Source organism: Orycteropus afer, unplaced genomic scaffold, assembly GCF_000298275.1.
Source record: "Orycteropus afer afer isolate SDZICR_OR568_19922 unplaced genomic scaffold, OryAfe1.0 scaffold00068, whole genome shotgun sequence".
Classification (NCBI taxonomy): Eukaryota; Metazoa; Chordata; class Mammalia; order Tubulidentata; family Orycteropodidae; genus Orycteropus; species Orycteropus afer.
In genome coordinates, this window is record NW_006921655.1 from 9,419,947 (window position 1) to 9,444,897 (window position 24,951).

Genomic DNA, 24,951 nt, shown 5'->3' on the forward strand with positions numbered 1-24,951 from the left:
CACACAGAGAATTAATATTTTAGTTTAATTTTAAAGAGTTCACAGTTTTCTTGACTTTCCCTAGATATCTGTGGAGTCACCTCCTAAGGTATTCACAACTGTAGGCTAAGAACCTCTCCCTTAAAGGCTTGATATTCCAGATGTGCCATAGCAAGGCTTAGCACATCTTATTCTCATTTTGTTCTGCTGTTCCCTACAAACAAGCCCTGGTGCACAGTGGTTAAGCACTCAACTGCTAACCAAAAGGTTTGAACCCACCAGCTGCTCTACAGGAGAAAGATGTGGCAGTCTGTTTCTGTAAAGATTTATAACCTAGGATTGCCTTTGGGGCAGTTCTACTCTGTCATACAGGGTTGCTATGCATGAGGATTGACTCAACAGCATTAGGTTTGGTTTGGTTTGTTGTTCCCTAAAAACTAGGCTACTTGCGCTGGAGCCTCTGGTGTTATTTCTTTCTTCCTGGAATATTTTTTGTTCATGTATTTGTATGTCCAAATTCTTCTAGGCTTATCTTATATGCCACCTCTCCCATGAAGCCTTTTGTGATTAAGTGAAGGACATGTGTAAAGCACTTTACAATGCATGTGACATAGTATTTAAATATTTTTCCTTTGGTTCTCCCTTAATCAAATGACTTTTTTTAGTCTGAACACCTTTAACACTATTCAGAACTTATTTTAATACTTGTAAGTCTGCTTTTTTCAGAGTTTATGTACTGATAGAGTTTTTTAGGCCAGCAGTATCTCTTACTCATCTGATTATTCTTCCTACAATGTCATGCACAAGATAGATTCTCAGTATATTGTTGTTAACACCAAAAATGAACAAGGATTTTGCTCTTTTAGGATAACATTCCCAGCAAGAAGTGGAAAAGGGAAAAAAAGGAAAGATGCAGATGGGGAAGATGAAGACAGTGAAGAGGCAAAAGCTTTAATTGTTGAACCTCATGTTATTCCTAATAGGGGACCTTATCCTTACAATCAGCCCAAACGGTAATTGTTCAATACCTATGCTAATTGTATTAATGTATAAGAGTATGCTATTTAAAAGGTATTAGTAATAATTGTTAATTTTCTAATTCTTGGAAAACTCTAGGAAGCTTCCATTTCTGTACCCTCTCTCTTCTGTCCTGTTAATCAGCTGAATATATCTGACATTTTTGGCCATTCTTTATTTTGATATTTCAAAAAGAAACATTTTCAGATATGAGAAATAAATATTAGAGGATTTCTTTAATTTGGACACTTCAAGATCTTTGTAACATATAGCAGCAGCACTTACAAGTGTGTCATGACTATTAAAGTGACCTTATTATACTTGATAGTAGGTTGGGAACTAGAGCTTTGACACTCCACATGAGGTCTGAGATGGCCTAAGCATATTGAGAGATAACTACCCTCCTTTCTTTCCACAGACTTTATTCAGTTTTCCTTGGTTCATAGAGAGGGAAGCTCTATAAAAACAGCTTTTTATTCAGAAGAGATTGAGAGAACCAGAGCAAACACAGAGCATATTTTTAGACCTCTGATCATTGTTATCTAAATATTTACGAAATGTCATCTGTGTTTATAACCAGCATTTTGTCTACTCTTTTATTTGCAGTAATACAATTCAGTTCACTCATACACAGATAGAGGCTATCCGTGCTGGAATGCAGCCTGGGCTAACTATGGTAAGAGAATTATTGTTTTTATGCTCTTTAATTAAGACTAAAAGTAAGCACTGAATTTTTTATTATTTTATTATATTTTTTTATTGTGCTTTGGGTACAGATTTACAGAGCAAAATTTGTTTTGTGTTCAACAGTTCATTGAATTTGACTGCACACCCTGAATTACCAACCCCAACCATAACGTACTCTCCTCCCCTCCCATCTCTGGGACCACCGCCTCCCTTTGCCATTCTTAACTACGTGCTCCTGTCTGTCCTGCTTTCCCTCCATGTGAATGCTGCCCCTCTGATGCCCCATGACTGATTGTTCTAAGGGGTGTATCTCCCTCGAGTAGGTGGGTGCATCGCCTTGGGGTGGATGTTCTGCATGTAAATTATTCTACTGTTCGGCTGAGAGCCAGTCCTTAGGAGTGAGTCCAATCCTAGGCCCAAAGGGTATCTACCAGACTTGAGGGTTCTACCAGACTGTTATCTGACCAGTAATACTGGTCGTTTTTGTGTTTTTGAATTTTTTTCCACATTTTCCCTTCCACTCTGTCCAGGATCTCCAGTTTTGATCCCTTCCTAGGTGGTTGGCATTGGTAGCCAGGCACCATCTAGTTCTTCTGGTCTTGAGGTCCATCATATCCTTGAACTAATGGCTTTGATTTTCTTCACTCTTCTTTGCTTCAGATGAGAGAAGACCAATAATTGCATTTAATTTTTAGAGTGTGTTATATTTGAAGCACAAAAATGCAGTTGAATTTAAATGTTTATAAGTAATTGTAGCATCTTACATGTATGGAAATCTTGCTGCTTATTTCAGTGTTCTTAAGTAAAGTTTTATTAGAACACCAGATCCAAAAACCCACTACTATTGAGTCGATTCTATTTTGACATAGGACAGAGTAGAACTGCCCTGTAGTGTTTCCAAGGGTATAAATCTGTATGAAAGCAGACTGTCTCATCTTTCTCCGGTGGAGCAACTGATGGGTTTGAACCATCCACCATTTGATTAGTAGCCCATAGCTTTAACCACTGCATGACTAGAGCTCCTATTTGTTTATATATTGTCTACAGCTGCTTTCACAGCAGAGGTAAATACTTGCAGAGAGATTGTATCGCCCACAAAGCCTAAAATGTTTACTGTCTGGCCTTTTATAGGAAAAATCTGTTGACCACTAATTTAGAAGTGTTTTGTTTAATTTCCAAGTATTGGTGATTTTCCTCTTCCAGTTACTGAGTTCTAGTATAAATCTATTATGGTCAGAGAATATACTTTGTATGATTTCAGTTTCTGTTTTGTTTTTAATTTGCTATGATTTGTTTTATTGACCCAGGATATGATCTCCCTTGGTGAATGTTTCATGTGCACTTAGAATATATTCTGCTGTTGTTTGGTGGAGTGTTCCTTAAATGTCAATCGAATCCATTTAGTTGAAAGTGTTGGTCAGTTCTTTTCTATGCCTGCTGATGTTCGTTCTACCTATTCTTTCCTTTAAATACTGAGAGTAGGGTATTGATATCTCCACCTATAATTATTATTTGTCCTTTAGTTCTGTCACTCTTTGCTTCACATATTTTGAAGCTTTGTGGACAGGAACATTCATGTTCAGGATTGTTAAGTCTTCTTGGTGAATTGACCCTTTTATCATTATTATTGAAATTTGCTTTGTCTAATACTAATATAGCCAGTCCAGCTTTCTATTGACTAGTGTTTGCATGGTCTGCATTTTTCCATCATTGTACTTTTAATCTACTTACTATATTTGAAGTGAATTTCTGGTGGACGGCATATAGTGGGATCATGTTATTTTATCCATTCTGACAGTCTTTCCTTTAATTGGTATATTTAGACCATTTACATTTAATATAATTTCTTATTTGTATTTAGACCTACCACTTTTTAACTCTTTGTTTTCTCCTTCTTTTTGTGTTTCTCTATGTCTCCTTACTAGGCTTTTTCTGGCTTATTTGAACAGCTTTTAATGTTCTGTTGTAATTAATCTATTGTGGGTTGTTTTATCTTTTAAACCTCTTGTATAGTTTTTTCCATGCTTCTCATAGTCTGCTTAGAATCGGTAGTTTATCGTTTCAGGTTGAATAGAGGATCTTTACCCCCTTTGTGCTGTAATTATCTATGTATTGCATCAATATACATTGAAAACATCATCAGGCAATGTTAGAATTTTTTATTTCATCCATCAAATATATTTTAAAGAACTCAAGAGGAGAAGAATAGTCCATTATTATATTTACCTTTATGCTTAACGTTTAAAATCTTGCTCTTCCTTCATTCGTGATAATCCAGGTTTCCTCTGGTATCATATTCTTTCTGTCTGAAGAACTTCTTTTAGATCAGGTGCTCAAATAATTTCTTTTAGAAGGATCAGTACAAGGCTAGTTCCTGTGAGGCAGAGGTTAAAGGTGTCTTAAATGTTCAACTTTCCCAAACTGCTGTACCACTCCATTATCGTTGCTCCTATTCCCCTCAGTTCTTTCCTTCCTGTCTGAGGGTTCCATATTTTTTGTAATGTCTCACAGAAATCATGAACTTCCAAGGAAGTGGATCATGCATTTGTAGAGACTGGCAAGTTCCAAATCCATAGGTCAGATGTCAGTCTGGAGAATTTTTCTCACTCATGGTTGCAGGGGCTGACAAACCCAAATCAGCAGGTCAGATGACTAGCTGTTGTCTCAAGTCCTAAGAACTGAAGGTCAGGTGATAACGAACAAGATGCAGGATCCAGAGCAAGAGAGCAGACTTTGCCGGAGCATTAATATATATTGGATGCGGACCATACCCTCAAGGAAACTAAGAGTGGTGACACCCTTACTCTCTAGTAAGACAGTAGTGACTCAAGATGCATCCCACCTTCATCATGCCTCATTAACATAATGGACAACTCATTCCAAAATGGCACCATGATCACAGGCATGGAGGCTAAGATTTACAATACGTCACAAAATAGAGGACTGTGGCTGGAAGGGCGATATTAAATAATTCACTATCCTGCAGTAGGTCTGCCAACAATGAATTACCTTTATTTTCCTTTATCTAAAAATGTCTGTGATTCACCATCATTACTAAAAGAAAGATACTTTCACTGGATGTAGATTTCTGACTTAACACTTCTTTCTTTCAGTACTTTTGAAATGTTATTCTACTTCCTTCTGGTTTCCATTGTTCTGATGAGAATTCCAGTCATTTTAAAAATTCTTTCACTATACATGATTTGTCATTTTTCTTTGGTTGTTCTCAAGATTTCTGTCTTTAGTTTTTACCCATCTAATTTATGATATCTCTGGGTTTAGATTTTTTGGTGGTTATTCTATTTGAGGGTCAATGAGCTTCTTGAATTTGTAGGTTTATGTTTTTTTGCCAGATTTGGGAAATTTTCAGCCATTATCTCTTAAGTTATTTTTTTCTACACTGTCCTTATTTTTCTCTCCCAACATGCCAGAAATGTAAATGTTGGACCTTTTGATATTGTCCCATAGTTTCATGATACTGTTTATTTTCTTTCAGCCTTTTTTCTGTCTGCTGTTCAAGTTGAGTAATTTCTATTGATTTTTCTTCAACTTTTCTGACTGCCTATTATGTCTATTTTGTTATTGAGCCCATTTAATTATTTATATTTTGGCTTTTTTATCTTTTAGTTTTAGAATTTCCATTTTCTAAAATTGTGATTATTTAGTAGTTTACTGTTTTTGCCTTCCTTTAAGGTTGTGGGCCCACCTGGTACGGGAAAAACTGATGTGGCAGTCCAAATCATATCCAACATCTACCACAATTTCCCAGAGCAGAGGACTTTAATTGTCACGCACTCCAATCAGGTAAAGGACGGTGTCTTTGTGGGGAAGGGGGAGGGGGAGAGAAGAGAGGTGCATGAAAGCACAGTGGAGAAGATTTCACCTATGATAATTTCCTTATAAGTACAGTAGAACACCAGGAAAGGCCAGTTAGTATAGTATTTGATGTTGAATTACTCATGGATTATCACTGGTTATGAGTAAGATTATATTGAGGGATTTATAACCCCTATTCCTCCTGGAGGGTGACAGAATATGGAAAAATTAAGAAGAATATTTTAATTTATGGTCAAATATTTAGATGAAATTAAAGTGTAGTTTTTTTTTTCTTCTTTCATGCTAAGCATTAACCTTGACTAGCAGTAATTTTCTTTATTTAGTATAATGAATATTCCTAAAAGATTAATTAATACTGGGTTGAATTTAAAACTCTTGTGAAATATATATATATGAATATCTGTATTACATGCCTATTTTAGATTGCAGGTCTAATATGTAAGACATTATTAAACAGAAATAACACAATTCCTTTTTGTATATGATGGCTAATAAAACAATTTGTACATCTTTCTGTGTGCTGTGGTAGTCATTCTGAAGCTGTCACTCAATTGTAGAAATGAGAAAGGAAGAACAAGTAAAGCTTCTTAGCCCAGGCGTAAAACATGTCTGACAGCTCTCAAAACATTGTGAAACATTATAAAACTTGCATGAGGAGACTAAACCTCTGAAACCCACTGCTATCAAGTCAGTTTCACTCATAGCAACTCTACCAGACAAAGTGGGACTTTCACATAGGGTTTCCAAGTTTGTAAATCTTTACAGAAGCAGACTGTTTCATCCTTCACCACAGAGTGGCTAGTGGGTTTGAACCACCAGCTTTTATTTTCTGAGAATAGGTATTAACAGTGGTTGCTTCAGCTGACCAGTTCTTTAGAAGGATTAGTCTACAAACAAGTACTGACTTTTTAGAATGCTAAATGTCAGTTATTCTGTGTATCAACTTTTAAACTAACAGTTTTTTAGTAATATACAGTTCATTCCTTGTGTTTTTATATATATTTTTAAGTTTATAAGTAATTGTGACATACTGTACAATATATTAAAATGATGAGAGGGGAAATTTAGGGACTTTATTTTGACAAATCAAAAAGAAAAATTACAGACCAAAATTTTTTCTTCTGTAAGATTTAGTATGTAATAATTGTACCTAAGGAGCTCTGGTAGCGTAGTGCCTAAAACACTTGACTACTAACCAGAAGGCTGGTTGCAAAAACGGCAAGGAGGCCACATGTTCTGACCTCCTTTAATCCTACAAGAGGAAGACAGAATCACCATCAATAGCCCAAGGCCTATTCCTGGGAGGCCAGACATGCTGCCTCCCTCCAGCCCTTTCTCCAACCATTCCTCCCAAAGCACCCACCACCTCTCTCCTGGGTTCGATAATTCACTGCAGTGGCCACACAGAGCTCACAGATTATGGGGTTTATTAGGGAAGCACCAGGCTACAATTCAAGTTCAGGAAAAACGCTCAGTCTCTCTCTCCAGCCCGCCGTCTCTCAGCCAAGTCTCTCACAGTCTCTCCCCCAGCAGTGCATGCCCCTCGGTGTCTTACTCAGCAGCACGTGTCTCTTTCAGGAGCGTGTGTCTCTTTCAGCAGCACATCTTCCTCAACCAGCAGTCAGAGAGAGAGAGTTCTGCCTCTAGGAGGCCTCCTTTTGAGCCCAGCAGAGTGGCCAAATCAACCAATCATAACATCAGAATCCTAAACACCTAAGAGAGAGTGGGAACCTCCCAGAACATTGTTTTGTGCCACTCCCATCAGAACTACTCCAGGTGGACAACTTCAGCAATCAGGAGCTCCTCAGTTGCTCATTAGCAAATCCCACCTTGGAGTTTACAAAGACTTATGGGTAGAACAGCCACACTAAGTAATTTACTACACCGCACTGGAAGTTCAAACCCACCAGACACTCATCCTAAGGAAGGTTAGGCAATCTACTTTCATAGTGATACTACCTCGGAAACCCATGGAGGAGTCGCTATGAGTCAGGGCCAACTTAGCAGCACATAACAACAGCAGTTGTACCTAATATCAAATTCTTAGAATGAGCAAAGAACAAATCGTGTGTTGACTGTTGTTCTAACATAGCATTTCTAATTTTGTCTTAACTTGATAATGACTTTCTACAATATCCTTCATTTAATGATTGACTTGAATTGCAGTCACCTCGACTCACTGCCATCAAGTCAATTAAAACTTGCAGCAACCTCCATTGGGTTTCCAAGGCTGTAAATCTTTGTGAAAACAGACTGCTTTATCTTTCTTCCATAGAGTGGCTGGTGGGTTCCAACTACTGACCTTTTGGTTAGCAGCCAAATGTCATAACCATCAGAGTTCCTTTGCACAGTCATAGATGAGGTTGTTTGGCAAAACTATTAAAAAACTTCATTGTTTGCTAAGGGTCTTCTTGATCTTTTGATATTCCTGCCCTCCTCCTTGATGTCCATCAGTTTATTGATTTTTCTCTTCAGTAAACTGTTTTATTTGACAGATCTTCATTTGTATATAATTTAAGCACTTTCATTTGGTCTTTTCTTCTTTTCCTGTCTTTTTAATGACCTTTGTCTTTCTTAATGGATGATGTTCTTGATGTCATCTCACAGTTCATCTGGTTTTTGGTCATTGGTGTTCAGTACATCAAATCTGTTCTTTAAATGGTCTCTAAATTCTGGAGGGATATAATCAAGGTCATATTTTGACTCTTGTGGACTTATTTTAATTGTCTTCAGCTTGAACTTGAACTGCATTTGAGCACCGGATGGTCTTCTGTTCCAGTGTCAGCTCCTGGCCTTGTTTTGGCTAAAGATATCGAGCTTCTCCATCACCTTTTGCCATAGATATAGTTGATCTGATTCCTGTATACTCCATCTGGTGAAGTCCACATGTATAGCTGTCGTTTGTGTTGTTGAAAAGGTACTTGCAATGATAAGTTGTTGGGTTTGCAAAATTCTATCATGCGATCGCCACCATTATTTCTATCACCAAGGCCATGTTTTCCAACTACCAGTGATTCTTCTTTGTTTCCAGCTTTTGCATTCCAATCACCAGTAATAATCAACACATCTTGATTGCAAGTTTGGTCAATTTCGGACTGCAAAAGTTGGTAAATATCTTCAGTTTCCTCATCTTTGGCTTTGGTGGTTGGTGTGTAAATTTGAATAGTAGTAGTATTAACTGGCCTTCTTTTTAAGCGTATAGATACTATCCTATCACTGACAGGATTGTACTTCAGGATAGATCTTGAAACATTCTTTGTGACGATGAATGCCATGCTATTCCTCTTCAGTTTGTCATTCCCAGCATAGTAGATCATATGGTTGTCTGATTCAAAATAGGCAAAACCAGTCCATTTTAGCTCACTGATATCTAGAATGTCAATCTTTATGTGTTCCATTTCATTTTTGACAGCTCCCAATTTTCCTAGAGTCATATTTCATACATTCCATGTTCCAATTACTAATGGATGTTTGCAGCTGTTTCTTCCCATTTTGAGTCATGCCGCATCAGCAAATGGAGGCCCCAGAAGTGTTACTCCATCTACATCATTAAGGTTGGCTCTACTCTGAGGAGGCAGCTCTTCCCCAGTTGTGTTTTGAGTGCCTTCTGACCTGAGGGCTCATCTTCTGGCACTATATTAGACAGTATTTCAAGGCTATTCATAAAGTTTTCTAATAATGTATCAGATAATGTTTCCCTGCTATCCATAAGGTTTTCACTGGTCCATTCTTTGAGAAGTAGATGACCCCTTCCTTCTTCTGAGTCTCTCTTAGTCTGTCCACCATGAGTGAGCCTGCTGGTATTTGAAATACTGGTGGCGTAGTGCCAAAGGGTCAAGGAGGCTGCATCTTCTGACCTCCTCTAACCCCACAAGAGGAAGACAGAATCACGATCAGCAGCCCAAGGCCTATTCCTGCGAGGCCAGTCATGCTGCCTATCTCCAGCCCTTTCATCAACCCTCACACCAACCGTTCCTCCCACAGCACCTACCACCTCTCTTCTGGGCTCAGTAATTCAGTGTAGTGGTCACACAGAACTCACAGATTATGGGGTTTGTTAGGGAAGCACCAGACTACAATTCAAGTTCAGAAATGCACTCAATCTTTTGCAGCTGGCCATCTCACTCAGCAGCCAGCAGTTTCAGTAGCACCTCTCTCAGTAGTGTGTGTCCCGTGTCTCTCTCTCAGCAGTGCATGTCTCTCGCATCTCTGTCTCAGCAGCGTGTGTCTCTCATGTCTCTCAGGAGTGTGTTTTTATCAGCAGCACATCTTTCTCAGCTAGCAGTCAGAGAGAGACTCCTTCTGCCTCTAGGAGGGCTCCTTTTGAGCCTGTCAGAATGGCCAAACTAACAAATCCCAAAATCAGAAATCTGTACACCTGAGAGAGAGTGAATTCCCCAGAAAATTACTTGGTGCTACATTCAACAAAAATAGCCCAGGTGGGTAACTTTAACAATCGGGAGCTACTCGTTTGCTCACAGCGAATTGCACAGAGTTTACAAAGTCTTACAGCTAGAAAAACCACACTATGTAATTTACTATACCACACGTAGCCTCCAGGCTCACAGTAACACAAGCCACCACCATATGACAAACTGACAAGACGAGTGGTGGACTTTTTACAGTGGCTCGCAGTCCAAACCCACCAGCCATTCCTTGGAAGGAAGGTTGGGCAATCAATCTACTTCTGTAGTGATACTGCCTCAGAAACCCGAGGAGGGATCACTGTGAGTTAGAGCCAACTTAAGCAGTGAGTTTGGGTTTTTTTGTTTTAAGCTTAGTTTTAAATGATACTTTTATTGATGTATCTTTCCATACTGTGAAATGTTTGTCTTTCTACCCAACCTTGTAACCATAGGTGTTTGGATTTGAGGGGAACCTAGCTGTAAACTTTCCGTGGGTAGATAAACATGGCACTTAAATAGCTTTTGTCAGAATATCGTGCCATAAATCAGCTTTCTGCTCATTGCTGTATAGAAAACATTGAATTCCAGCCTAAGATTTGAAGGATACATTTATCTTTCTACTCCGTGGACCTCTCTGTCTACTCATCTGTCAGTTTTTCATAGTGTGGCAGCTTACATGTTGCTCTGAGGCTGGAGGCTATGCTGCCAGTATTTTGAATATCAGCAGGGTCACCCATAGTGGACAGTTTGCAATGGAGCTTCCAGACTAAGACCAACTGGGAAGAAGGATGGGCCATCCACGTCTGAAAAAGTTGGCCACTGAAAACCTTACGAATAGCAGCAAAACACTGATACATTACTGGAAAACTTTATGAATAGCCCTGAAACAATGTCTGATACAGTGCCAGAAGATGAGCTGCCTTCTCAAAATAGAGTTGACATTAATGACATGGGTGGAGCAAAGCTTTTGGGAGCTTAATTTGCTGATGTGGCATGACTCAAAATGGGAAGAAATAGCTGCAGACATCCATTAATAGTCAGAAAGTGGAATGTATGAAGTATAAATCTAAGAAAATTGTAAGTTGTCAAAAATGAAATGGAATACATAAAGAGTGATATCCTAGATATTAAACTAAAAAACTCAGTGTCATTGAGTCAGATCCGACTCATAGCAGCCCCTCTTTGGGTTTCTGAGGCAGTATAACTACGGAAGTAGATTGCCCAGTCTCCGAGGAGTGGCTGGAGGGTTTGAATGGCCATACTTCTGGTTAGCAGTCAAATGCCTGAGGTACTACGCCACCAGAGCTCCTATCCTAGACATTAGTGAGCTGAAATGGAGTCATATTGGCCATTTTAAGTCAGACAACCATATGGTCTACTATGCAAGGAGTGACAAATTGAAGAGGAATGGTGTCACATTCATCATCAAAAAGAACATTTCAGGATAAGTCATGAATCATAGTAGTGGTGTCAGTGATGGGATAATATCCATACGGCTTAAAGGAAAGCCAATTAATACAACTATTAGTCACATTTACATACCAACCACCAATGTGAAAGATGAAGAAATTGAAGATTTTTACCAACTTTTGTAATCTGAAATTGACCAAACATACAATCCAGATGTATTGATAATTACTGGTAATTAGAATGCAAAAGATGGAAACAAAGAGGACACATTGGTAGTTGGAAAATATAGCATTAGTGATAGAAATGACACCAAAGATCCCATGATAAAATTTTGAAAGTCCAATGACTTATGCATTGCATAATACATTTTATCAACTACGTAAATGGTGACTATACACATGGATCTTGCTAGATGGAATACACAGAGTTCAAATTGACCACATCTTTGGAAAGAGGTGATGGAGAAGCTCAATATCATCAGTCAAAACAAGGTAGGATGTGACTGTGGGACAGACCATCAGTTGGCACATTTACAAGTTCAAGTTGAAGCTGAAGAAAATTAAATCCACTAGAGTCTCAGAAACCCAGTGGGGGTTGCGATGAGTGAGAAACGACACGATGGCAGTGAGTTTGGTTTTCTTTGGTTTAAAGCCAAAATATGACCTTAAGTATATCCCACCTGAATTTAGATACCATCTGAAGAATAGATTTGATGCATTGAACACCAGTGACCAAAAACCAGATGGGTTGTGCAATCAAGAACATCATACATGAAGAAAGCGAAAGGTCATTAAAAAGAGGAAAGGAAAAAAAAAGACCAAAATGGCTTGCTCTTGAACATGGAGTAGCAAAAGCAAAATGAAGAAATGTTAAAATAAAAGAGCTGAACAAAAGATTTCAAAGGGAAGCTCAAGAAGACAAAGTAAAGTAGTATAATGGAATGTGCAGAGACCTGGAATTAGAAAACCAAAAGGGAAGAGCACGCTTACCATTTCTCATGCTGAAATAACTGAAGAAAAAAATTAAGCCTCAAGTTGCAATATTAAAGGATTCTATGGGGAAAACACTGAAGGATGCAAGAAGCATCAAAAGAAAATGGAAGGAATATACAGAGTCACTGTACCAAAAATAGGTATTGACATTCAGCCATTCCAGGATGTAGCAGGTGATCAAGAACCAATGGTATTGAAGGAAGAAGTTGAAGCTGCACTGAAGGAACTAGCAAAAAAACAAGGCTCTAAGAATTGATGAAGGAGCTCTGGTAGCATAGTGCCTAAGGCACTTGACTGCTAACCAGAAGGCTGGTGGTTCAAACCCACCAGCCACTCCTCATAAGGAAGGTTGGGCAATCTTACTTCTGTAGTGATACCACCTTGGAAACCCAAGGAGGGGTCGCTATGAGTCGGGGCCGACTCAACGACATGTAACAACAACAACAACAGTTGATGAAATACCCTTTGAGATGTTTCAGCAAACTGATGCAGTGCTGGAGGCGCTTACACATTTATGCCGGTTACTTTGGAAGACAGCTACCTGACCAACCAACAGGAAGAGATTCATATTTGTACCCATTCCAAAGAAAAGTGATCCAACAGAATGTAGAAATTATTGGATAATTTCATTAATATCAAATGCAAGTAAAATTTTGCTGAAGATGGTTTAAAAAGGATTGCAGCAGTATATTGGCAAGGGACTTCCAGAAATGCAAGCTGGATTCAGAAGAGACTATGGAATGAGGGATACCATTGCTGATGTCAGATGGATCTTGGCTGAAAGCAAAGGGTACCAGAAAGGTGTTTTCTTGACTATTCAAAGGCATTTGACTATGTATCATAACAAATTACAGATAATATTGCAGAGGATGGGAATTCTAGAACACTTAGTTACGCTCATGAGTAATCTGTACATAGACCAAGAGACATTCGTTCTAACAGAACAAGGGAATACTACATGGTTTAAAAATGGGAAGAACATGCAACTGGATTGTATCCTTTCACCATACTTATTCAGTCTAAGTTTATGCTGAGCAAAAAAATCTGAGAAGCTGGACTATATGAAGAAGAAGAATGCAACATCAGGATTGGAGGAAGACTCATTAACAACTTGGCAATATGCGGATGACACAGCCTTGCTTGCTGAAAGTGACTTGGAGCAGATGACGTAAAGCAGTTGCTGATGAAGATCAAAGACTACAGTATTTAGTATGGATTACACCTCAACATAAAGAAAACAGAAACCTCACAACTGGAACAGTAAGCATCATCACAATGAATGGAGAAAAGATTGAAATCATCAAAGATTTCATTTTACTGGATCCATAATCAACAACCATTGAAGCAACAGTCAAGAAATAATATGTTATATTTCACTGGGCAAGTCTTCCACGAAAGACCTCTTTAAAGTGTTGAAGAACAAAGATGTCACTTTGAAGACTAAGATGCACCATGATATTTTCAATAGCCTCATGTGCATGTGAAAGCTGGACAGTGAATAAGGAAGACCAAAGAAGAATTGATGCTTTTATATTGTGGTGTTGCGAAAATACCATGGACTGACAGAAGAATCAACAAATCTGTCTTGGAAGAAGTGAGCCAGAATGCTCCTTAGAAGTGAGAATGGCCAGACTTCATCTGATGTGCTTTGGTCATGTCAGAAGGGACCATTCCCTGGAGAAGGATAAAATGCTTGATAAAGTAGAAAATCAGAGAAAAAGAGGAAGCCCCTCAGTGAGATGGGATGACACAGTGACTGCATTGGTGGGCTCAAGTACAGCAAGGATTGTGAGGATGGTGCAGGACCAGGCAGTGTTTCTTTCTGTTGTACATTGGGTCAATGTGGGTCAGAATCGACTTGAGAGTACCTAACAACAACATAAACTTACTGCCTGAGAGTTCTTATCCAACTGCAAAAAACATTTCTAGTTTTTTGCTGCCCATAGAAATACTGTTGAGTGAAACAAAACTCAGCATTACGTTATATAGAAATAGTAGCTGAGACAAAGCCTTTCTCTTTTCACAAATTAGAAAACTGAATGAAAACCCAAAGCAACTCTGATTCTGATTCGTAGCTACCTTGAGACAGAGTAGAACTGCCTCATATGTTTTCCAAGGGTGTAAATCTTTACAGAAGCAGACTGCCATGTCTGTTTCCCTTAGAGTGGCTGGTGGTTCGAAATCACCAACCTTTCACTTGACTTTTCACTTGACTGTTGAGTGCTTTAACTGCTGTGCCACCAGGGAAGAGGTTTCATGAGTAGATTATTTGTTTGGTTTCTAGTTTTTCATTTGGCCAAGTACACATATGCAACAATTTCAGAAATCACTAAAAATACTGTTTTGTTTAAATTGTAAGCAGCGTAATGGAAGACCTATTTCTGTGTGTGTTTTGATTTTTACCTGGCTGCTCAATGCTCATTTTTCCCCATCCTTCTAAATGTTATGTTTTGTTTTTCAAAAAGCATGCTAATTCCTTGAAACTCACCATCCTATTGATTTGTTCTCCAGGCCTTGAACCAGTTGTTTGAGAAAATCATGGCTTTAGACATTGATGAGCGCCACCTCCTGCGTCTAGGTCATGGAGAAGAAGAACTGGAAACTGAGAAAGATTTTAGCAGGTGAGCAAGTGGAAGTGAATTGCATGTTTTTTTTTTTTTTTCATTGTGATTTGAGTAAAAGTTGGTACAGCAAATTCATCTTCCATACATCAGTTCATATACATTTTGTTTCATGGCATTAATTACAGTTTTCATAATGTAACAGCTACCTTCCCACTTCTGTGGTTACCTTTTTCCTGGGTCCTTCTTTCCTATGCATTCCTGCCCTCTGAGCTATCTCCCTATGCAAATACTGCACTTCTGTCCTATGGTTGATTGTTCTAAGGAGTGTTATCTACCAGGTATAAATTTTCACATTATACACCTGTGCATTGTTTGACTGGAAGCCATGGGAATGAGTTCCATTCTAGGACTGAAGGGTCACTGGGGCCATAGTCTCAGGGGTTTAACTAGTCTTTATCAGACCACTAAGCCTGGTCTATTTTGATTTTGAGTTGTTTTCCCACTCTATCCAGGATCTCCTATTTTTATGCCTTTCCAAGTGGTTGACAGTGGTAGCCAGGCATCATCTAGTTCTTTTGTTCTCAAGGTCGTGTGGGCTGAGCTTTGCATGATATACTAGCTAACCAGAAGGCTAGTGGTTCAAACCCACCAGCCACTCCTTGGAAGAAAGATTGGGCAGTCTACTTCTGTAGAGATGTTGTTGTTGTTATGTGCCATCGAGTCAGATCTGACTCATAGCAACCCCTTCTTGGGTTTCTGAGGCAATATCACTATGGAAGTAGATTGCCCAACCTTCTTTGCGTGGAGGGGCTGATGGGTTTGAACCACCAACCTTCTGGTTAGCAGTCAGATGTCTTAGGCACTACACTACCAGAGAGATACCACGTCAGAAACCCAAGGAGGGGTTGCTATGAGTCATGATCAACTCGACGGCAGTGAATTTGGTTTTTTGTTTTGGTTACTCTTGGACTAATTATTTCCATGCATCTTTGATTTTCTGCATTCTTTGAGGAGAAACCAATTGTTGCATTGTAAGAATTTTTAACTTCTTTTTCTTATTTAAAGAAATACCAGGAGAAGGAAGCAATGAATAACTCAATCCTCAAAGGATCTAGCGTAATACTTAGATTATAGATTAATTTAAAATGCTGGTCATGATCTCCTTAAGCTTCAAGTCTGTATGTTTATGCCACTGTTTCCTGATATTTATAGCTATTTCAGTGAAGAAACCTATCTTGTTTACCTTTTAAAAACTGCAGATTTCCATTTACTTTCTATTTATTGATTTAATTTTTTATGTCAATTCATGTCCCTCAAAACTGTCCAACTTTAGATGATTCGTTTTTCACATTTTATCCAGACATTTAACATGACTAATATTTTAGCCACCCACTTTTTAATTTAATGAAATGTAAATTGAAGATAATGATAGTATAAGCTTTGAAGTGGCATTATTCGTTGCCTATTTAGCTGGATTTTATGTTTAATATTACTTATTGTATACTTGCTAAAATTTTATTAACTTACATATTCTGCTGTTGATATTTTAAAGTTTTTTCCTTCAAAATTGCTTTATAATAGCTTAGTTCATTTATATCTATTTTTAAAACACAGTCTCAGACCATAGCATAATTAACAGGTGTACATATTTAATGCAGTCTTTGGCTATTGAACATGACCTTTGACTGAATTGATTGTAGACATCACAGTAGCTAAAAGACTTAAATTATTATGGCGCATCTATTTTGATAGCCCATTCCAAAGAAAGGTGATCCCACAGAATGTAGAAATTATAGAACAATGTCATTAATATTGCACGCAAGTAAGATCTTACTGAAGATAATTCAGAAACATTTGCAGCAGTATATTGACAGAGAACTTCCAGAGGTTCAAGCCGGATTCCGAAGAGGACGTGGAACAAGGGATATTATAGCTGTAGTCAGATGGATCTTGGCTCAAGGCAAAGAATACCAGAAAGATGTTTACTTGGGTTTTATTGACTATGCAAAGGCATTTGATTGTGTGGATCATGACAAATTATGGATAACATTGAGAAGAATGGGAATTCCCGAGCACTTGATTGTACTCATGAGGAATCCGTACCTTGACCAGGAGGCTGTCGTTCAAACAGAACAAGGGGACACTACATGGTTTAAAATCAAGAAGGGAGTGTGTCAGGGTTGTATCCTTTCTCCACACTTATTCAATCTATATGCTGAGCAAATAATCTGAGAAGCTGGACTATATGAAGAAAAATGTGGTATCAGGATTGGAGGAAGAATCATTAACAACCTGAGATATGCAGACGATACAACTTTGCTTGCTGAAAGTGAGGATGACTTAAGGCACCTACTGATGAAGGTTGAAGAATACAGTCTGCAGTATGGATTACATCTCAATATAAAGAAAACAAAAATCCTCACAACCGGACCAATGAGCAGCATCATAATAAATGGAGAGAAGATTGAGGTTGTCAAAGAATTCACATTGCTTGATTCTACAATCGATGTCAATGGAAGCAGCAGTCAGGACATTCGACGACGTGTAGCATTGGGAAAGTCAACTGCGAAGGAACTGTATCAAGTGCTGAGGAGCAAGGATAGCTCCTTGAGGACTAAGGTGTGCCTGACACAAGCCATGATATTTCCAATTGCCCCAAATGCATGTGAGAGCTGGACAATGAATAAGGAAGACCGAAGAAGAGTTGATACTTTTGAGTTGTGGTGCTGGCGAAGAATGCTGAAAGTACCGTGGACTGCTAAAAGAACTAACAGATCTGTCCTGGAAGAAGTGCAGCCAGAATGCTCCTTGGAAGCAAGAATGGCCAGACTTCGTCTCACTTATTTTGGTCATGTTGTCAGAAGGGACCATTCCCTGGAGAAGGATGTCATGCTTGGTAGGGTGGAGGGTCAACGAAAGAGGGGGAGGCCTTCAACGAGATGGATTGATACAGTGGCTGCGATGATGGGCTCGAGTATAGCAGGGATTGTGGGGCCGGCGCAGGATCGGGCAGTGTTTCGTTCTGCTGTGCATGGGGTCGCTATGAGTTGGAAACGACTCGACGGCACTTAACAACAACAATCTGTTTTGAGTTCTTGTACTACAAGAGCTCACTGAAAACTTGTTAGCTTATAAAAAGGCAATTTTGTTGCAGAAGGTCAGTAACAACACACTGATAAGTTATTTGGGGCTCTAAATTCTTAATTTTGGATCAGTCAATGATACTTCTCTGAGATTTTCCCATATATAAACCTCATACTATAGCTAATTTAGGAGCTCTGGTAATGTAGTGCCTAAGGCACTTGACTGCTAATCAGAAAGCTGGCAGTTCAAACCCACCAGCCACTCCCCGGAAGGAAGGTTGGGCAATCTACTTCCATAGTGATACTGCCTCGGAAACACAGGGAGGGGTTGCTTAGTCAGGTTCAACTCGACGGCACACAACAACAACAACAATAGCTAATTTACCAAAGTGGCTTAGACTAAAATCTAATAATTCTGAATTTAGTGTTAATGAAATGCTTAATACTGTAATTATATTATATTAGAAGTTAAAAGTTTTAAAGACTATTGTAATAGAGGTACAATCTTTAAAATGACTTTGGGTGCTACTGAGTTTCTTGGAAAATAATGTTTGCCTTTGGGAACATAAGCCAAGCCCTGTATTTTGTTAGTATGTGCATACTTGTTCAGTTGGGCCTATCCTTTTATGTTCTCTCTCTCTCTCTCGTTATAATTAAAAAGAATAGGGCTTATTATTTCATGACAAAAGTAATACAGTTTTCCCTAAAGAAAGATTTAAAACACAGTGAAGTAGTACAGAGGGTGTTCTCGTTACCTAATGCCGCTCTGACAGGAATATATACCAAAAATGGGATGGCCTTAACAAACAGGAGTTTATTCTTAAAATTTGGAAGCTTTAAGTCCGAGGTCAAAGTGCCAGGCTCTAGGGGCTGGGTGAAAGCTCCTCAACCTTGGGCTTTAGCTTTGTCTCCTACTCCTAGCCCACTAGGGCTAGAGGCTTTTCTTCACTCAGACAGCTTCTGGCTGCTGAGACTGACAAGCCCAAGGTTGACAAGTAAAAAGGCACAGTACCGATGTTACTAAACCACATGGCAGGCCATTAATTCAAGTCCATTGAAAGACCCAGGGTCAGCAGAACATGGCAGGCTGCTGAACAACAATATAGCTACATTCAGGGTTCAAGCATGCCCTAAGCTAAAGACCATTCCTAAAGCCGTTTCTTATATACAGGAAGCAGACCACATACCCAAAGGCAGCTACTCAGCTGCTCACAGTAGATTCCACCTGGAGTTGATTACCGGTCTCATCATGGGGAATACTACATCCAGCTTCCCAGCCACTCAGCCAGGCCTCGCCAAGCTGACACACAAACTTCACCACCACAGAGGGATGGTATCATCCGTAATTCCACTATCTTAAAACAACTTTTTGTTAGTCCTTTTTCAATAATTAGCTGTTAATCATGCTATTATTTAACTTTTTATATATTTCTTTCTAAAGTAAGCATTATGTCATGAGAATTTTGACATTTTATTGTAGATTCTTCATAAGCATTCCTATTTTTTTTTGTTTTACATTACAGAAATATTCAGTGTAGAAAGAATTTTAAATTATAAATAAGCAGACAGAAAAATATCACCTGCTAATGTTTATATCTTTTAAGTTGAAACATTCTCAAAAACATAGACAGTGTCCTATCTCTTTTTTACTTTTGATCATTCCATTTTCCCAAAAGGATGAACCTTTAATTTCTTGCTTTGTTAAGTCTTTAAACATGTGAACAGCAGTGATTAACCTATTTTAGTCTTTAATTTTCAGTGCTGAAGAGTTATAAGATGTATATTGCTGTGTGCAAAAAGTATACATATAGGTTTTGGATTTCAATTTTGGCTCTTGTACTTATGAACCAGCTATAGGGTCAAAGTGCTACTCAAAATAGTCAATCTGTAAACTATTTTCTTGTACTAAATAGCTTGTACCAGAATGCACTGTACTATATTGCTTCCTTCCTTGTGAAATTCTTGTTATGGGGGAAAAGAAAGACAGACAGCTAAATGATGTGGTTGATTTTTATTCCCTGCAAACCAGCAAAAAATGTGCAGATGAGCATCAGTCTATAGACTTTAAGTAGCTTTGGCATAAATTAGCCCACGACTACCACTTGTATTTAAATATAAAGTATGTTTTCTACTATTATTTACTTTTTGGTTATTTATAATTTCTGTTGTTCTTGACTGTTTTGGTGACAGTTTCCTAGAAAGTCTCTTTGTTTCACAATTTTGCCGTTTTGCTTAATTGAAATTCGTAGGTATGGACGAGTTAATTATGTCCTGGCTCGAAGAATAGAACTTTTAGAAGAAGTGAAGCGATTGCAAAAGAGTCTAGGAGTTCCAGGAGATGCCTCATATACTTGTGAAACTGCAGGCTATTTCTTCTTATATCAGGTAAGAGATTAAGGGTTTTAAAAATCATAATTCATTATATATGGTCCCTAGTTGGTAACTGGCATAGATTTTTGAGGTCCTTTTTGAAAACAGTTTTTGTTGGGTAGATTAAAATATATACTGTTGCTAAAGCTATAATTTTGAATGTTGAATGTTTGTATTTTCTTTGCTAAATAACTTGATGACTCATTCTCATGTTGCTAGTTTTTAAATTTTTTCTTTTTCTTTCTTGCTGTTAGCAGAGTTTTCAGCCCTCCCCCATCCCATGAAAGTGTAAGGAGCCCTGATAGCGCAGGCTGCCACCGGAAACAGGGGCAGTTTGAACCCAGCCACGCTGCAGGAGAAAGATGTGGCAGACTGTTTCCTTAAAGATTTACAGCCTTAGAAACCCTATGGTTCAGTTCTACTTTGTCCTGTAGGGTAACTCTGAGTCTGAATTGACTTGATGGCAGTGAGTTTGGGTTTGGAATATAGAAGTATAACTAAATATTCTAGTTTTCCCGTAGAAACCACAGTTCTATAACTTACTTTTACTGTGTATATTAATCAGCTAATAAAGAAAACTATCTTATCCTTTCAAACTAACAGAAATAAATTATTCCTTAGAACTAATTACACAGTGAATTTTAATTTTAAATACCTTTTGACTTCAATTTAGAGGTATACTTTCACTTTTGCTGGGCTTAATTTGGGGGGGTATGAAACCTATTAGAAATAGAAAGCTAAATAAACTGAATGACAAAAAGTTTTAATACTTGATGTAATAATCTTAAAAGGTAATAATCTTAAAATGTAATAATCTTGTTGTTGTTGTTGTTATTTGCTGTCAAGTCGGCCCCGACTCATAGCGACCCCTCCTTGGGTTTCCAAGGCAGTATCACTACGGAAGTAGGTTGCCCAACCTTCCTTCCGAGGAGTGGCTGGTGGGTTTGAACCACCAGCCTTCTGGTTAGCAGTCAAGTGCCTTAGGCACTATGCTACCAGAGCTCCTGTAATAATCTTAAATGGATTAAATTAAGTAATGGTGATTTTCGTTTAGCTTTGTTCTCATTGTATTAATGCTGTTTGTGTATTTTAGGTATAATTCTTAACAGTGAAAATTTGAAATGTATATGAAAGAATGGGCTTCGTTTATTTAAATGGATACATCACAACCCTGTTGAGTACCATTCAAAATGAACTTACTTGATTTCTTGTGAAAGAGGGGACATGCTTAAATGCATTTGGCGTAAAATAAAACTCACTTAACTTTCAGTCAAAACTGCTTTTAAAAGTAGGATAGTATTGTGGAGACATAATAAATTTCAGGAAAAGTAAACTAGAGGCTTTGCAGTGTAGGTCAATAATTTTCAACATTCCATGTATATAAGAATCCCATTGGGAAAGTTGTTTAAAGGGAAAATTCCAAAGCCCTGTTCTCTGAAATTTTCATTCTGTATGTCTAGGATAGGATGCAGGAATCTGCATTTTTTTTTTTTAGCTCCGCAGATACCTGCTTAATTTACCACATTTTGAGAAACACTCAAATTATAGTAGAAGACCTGAGAGAATTACAAAAATTGAGGTTAAGTAAGAACTGGTTGGTAGTGACATAGCTAACATTATCTAGCAGTTGTCATTGAATCAGTTCCAACTCATGTTTGTGCAGTTTCTATGCTCTTCATTAAAGAGCCTCTTTCTATGATCATAAAGATTACTTTTTTGAAAGAAGGATAATCTGTCAGTGACTTGCATGAGAACTAGTCATACTGTGTCAGACAGACTGCATTTTTTTCTCTTTTACATAAAAAACCTTATTAGATTTCTTGTTTATTTTATCATTTTGAACATAATAATTAGTTAGAATTTAACCCTAAGCCCTTTTTCCTATAGGTAATGTCACGCTGGGAAGAGTATATCAGCAAAGTGAAAAATCAAGGCACTACACTGCCAGAAGTCTCGGAAATTTCTACTTTCTTCCCTTTTCATGAATACTTTGCAAATGCCCCTCAGCCCATTTTTAAAGGCAGATCTTATGAGGAAGACATGGAAATCGCTGAAGGGTGTTTTAGACATATTAAGAAAATTTTTACTCAGCTTGAGGTAAGGAATCTCAGGTTCTTTTAACTTTAAAAATTTAAGTTTAGTTTTTGTTTATGATTTTTTTAGTTTGTTTTGCTTGTTTTTTTAATGAAGATTTTTTTTTTTGGTTGTCTTTTTAATTTGGAATGCCCAGATCTAACAGAATGAAATGTTACTTTATATGTGAGATTGTTGAAAACATTTATAATTTTAGTTTAAGAGACAAAGTGAAAATTAAGATATGAATTGGATCTTCATTATTCTGAGTTTTCTAGTGTAAATGTCTTATATTTTAAGAAAAGAATGTTTTTATCAGGGCATTCAAGATTTTTTTTTTTAATTGTGATTTGGGTGAAAGTTTATAGAGCAAATTTACTTTCCATATAGCAGCTCACATACTTTATCTCATGACAATGACTACAATTTACCACAATGCAACAGCTCCCCTCCCGCTTCCTCCCCATAGTTACCTCTTCCCCGTGTCCTTCCCTCCATGCACTCCTCCCCTCTGACCTGTCTCCCTGTGCATACACAGCCCTTCTATTCTCCCATAATTGTTCTCTCCAAGGAGTGTATCTACCTGGTGTAAATGTTCACCTCATGTGCTTGTCTTTTGTTTGGCTGGAAGCCATAGGGCTGGATTCAGTTCCAGAACTGAAGGGCAGCTAGGAGCCATAGTCTCAGTGGTTCCATCAGGCTCTATCAGACCAGCAAACCTGGTCCCTCTTTTTCTTTTTTTTCAAATGATTTTGAGTTTTGTTCCACATGGTTCTCCCACCCTAGCCAGGATCTCCTACATAAATCTCCCTTCAAGTGATTGACGGTGGTAGCCGAGCACCATCTAGTTCTTCTGGTGTCATAGTTTATGTATAGACTGAGGATCACATGGTGTACCAGTTGCTTGGACTAATTCTGTCCATGAATCTTTGGTTTTCTTGATTCTTCTTTGCTCTGGACAAGGAAAGACCCATTGTTGCATCTAGATGCCTGCTTGCAAGCTTTTAAGATCCCAGTCACCACTCGCCAAAGTAGGATGTGGAACAGTGTTTCGTGTAGTATGTTATGCCAGTTGAGCTTGATGTCCCCTATGAATATAGTCCCAAGCGCACAGGTCCAACTACTTGCTACCTCTGGGTAGCTAACTTGCTTTGGCCAAGAACTGAGTACATCCTTGTCCCTGTCAGCTCTGTTATAACTGGGAGTTCTTACAGGACATACCAATATACTTGTAGAAACAAGTGCCAACACTATACATGGTCTTGGGCAAACTCCTCCCTGCATGTTGTTGTTGTTATATGCTGTGGAGTCAGATCCGACTCACAGTGACCCCTCCTTGGGTTTCCAAGGCAGTATCACTACGGAAGTAGATTGCCCAACCATCCTTCCGAGGAGTGGCTGGTGAGTTTGAACCTCCAGCCTTCTGGTTAGCAGTCAAGTGCCTTAGGCACTATGCTACCAGAGCCCCCCCCCTCCCTGCATAGACATACCTAATAGTTCAGCCTGTCCACCCATCTGTCTGCCCGTAAATCCATGATTACCTTCACTGACAACGCAGTATGCAAAAGGATTCATCTTTGTTATCTGTACCTCCCATGTTGTTGTTATTGTTGTTTGCCGTCGAGTCAGCCCCGACTCATAGCGACCCCTCCTTGGGTTTCTGAGACAGTATCACTACGGAAGTAGATTGCCCCAGCTTCTTTCCGAGGAGTGGCTGGTGGGTTTGAACCGCCAGCCTTCTGGTTAGCAGTCAAGTGCCTTAGGCACTATGCTTGTACCTCCTCTATGTCTTCCTCTTCCTCAGTGCACTGTGTTGATCACTCACATTTGGTACATTGCTCTTCTCTTCACCCAAATCAATACTTGTCTCTACCTATCTAACAGTGTTCCCTCCACATCCCTCCCACCCCTGGTAACCAATAAAGAAACTTTCCTTCCATATATAAACCTTTCCTTGACTTTTTATAATAACGGACTAATACAATATTTGTCCTTCTATGACTGACTTATTTCACTCAACATAATGTCCTCCAAGTTCATCCCCATTATTCAGTGTTTTAAAGATTCTACGTTATTCTTTAATGTTGCATAGTATTCCATTGTGTGTATCTATCATAGTTTGGTTATCCATTCTTCAGTTGATGGACACCTAGGTTGTTTCTATCTTTTTGCTATTGTAAATAGTGCTGCGATGAACATGGGTGTGCATATGTCTGTTCTTGTCTTGGTTCTCACTTCTTTAGGATATGTACCTCGTAGTGCAATGGCTAGGTCAAATGGTATTTCTAATTCCAACTTTTAAAGGAATCGCTGTCCTGATTTCCACAGTGGTTGTATTATTTTACAGTCCCACCAGCAATGTATGAGAATCCCCATCTCTCCGCATCCTTGCCAGCATTTGTTATTTTTTGTCTTGTTGAACTTTGCTACTAGCGCTGGGGCAAGATGGTATCTCGTTGTTTTGATTTGCATCTCTGGTAGCGTAGTGCCTAAGGCACTTAACTGCTAACCAGAAGGCTGGTGGTTCAAACCC

General features: G+C 38.5%; 1 protein-coding gene across 1 annotated transcript in view; it reads left to right on the forward strand.

The window, feature by feature from the left end:
• AQR (aquarius intron-binding spliceosomal factor) overlaps positions 1-24,951 on the forward strand; it is a 199,198-nt gene that overhangs the window by 115,843 nt on the left and 58,404 nt on the right. The window contains exons 21-26 of the mRNA XM_007940518.1: positions 846-992; positions 1,603-1,672; positions 5,377-5,487; positions 14,840-14,949; positions 20,225-20,360; positions 22,233-22,442. Of these exons, the coding sequence (XP_007938709.1) occupies positions 846-992; positions 1,603-1,672; positions 5,377-5,487; positions 14,840-14,949; positions 20,225-20,360; positions 22,233-22,442 (784 nt within the window). The remainder of the gene's footprint in view (positions 1-845; positions 993-1,602; positions 1,673-5,376; positions 5,488-14,839; positions 14,950-20,224; positions 20,361-22,232; positions 22,443-24,951) is intronic.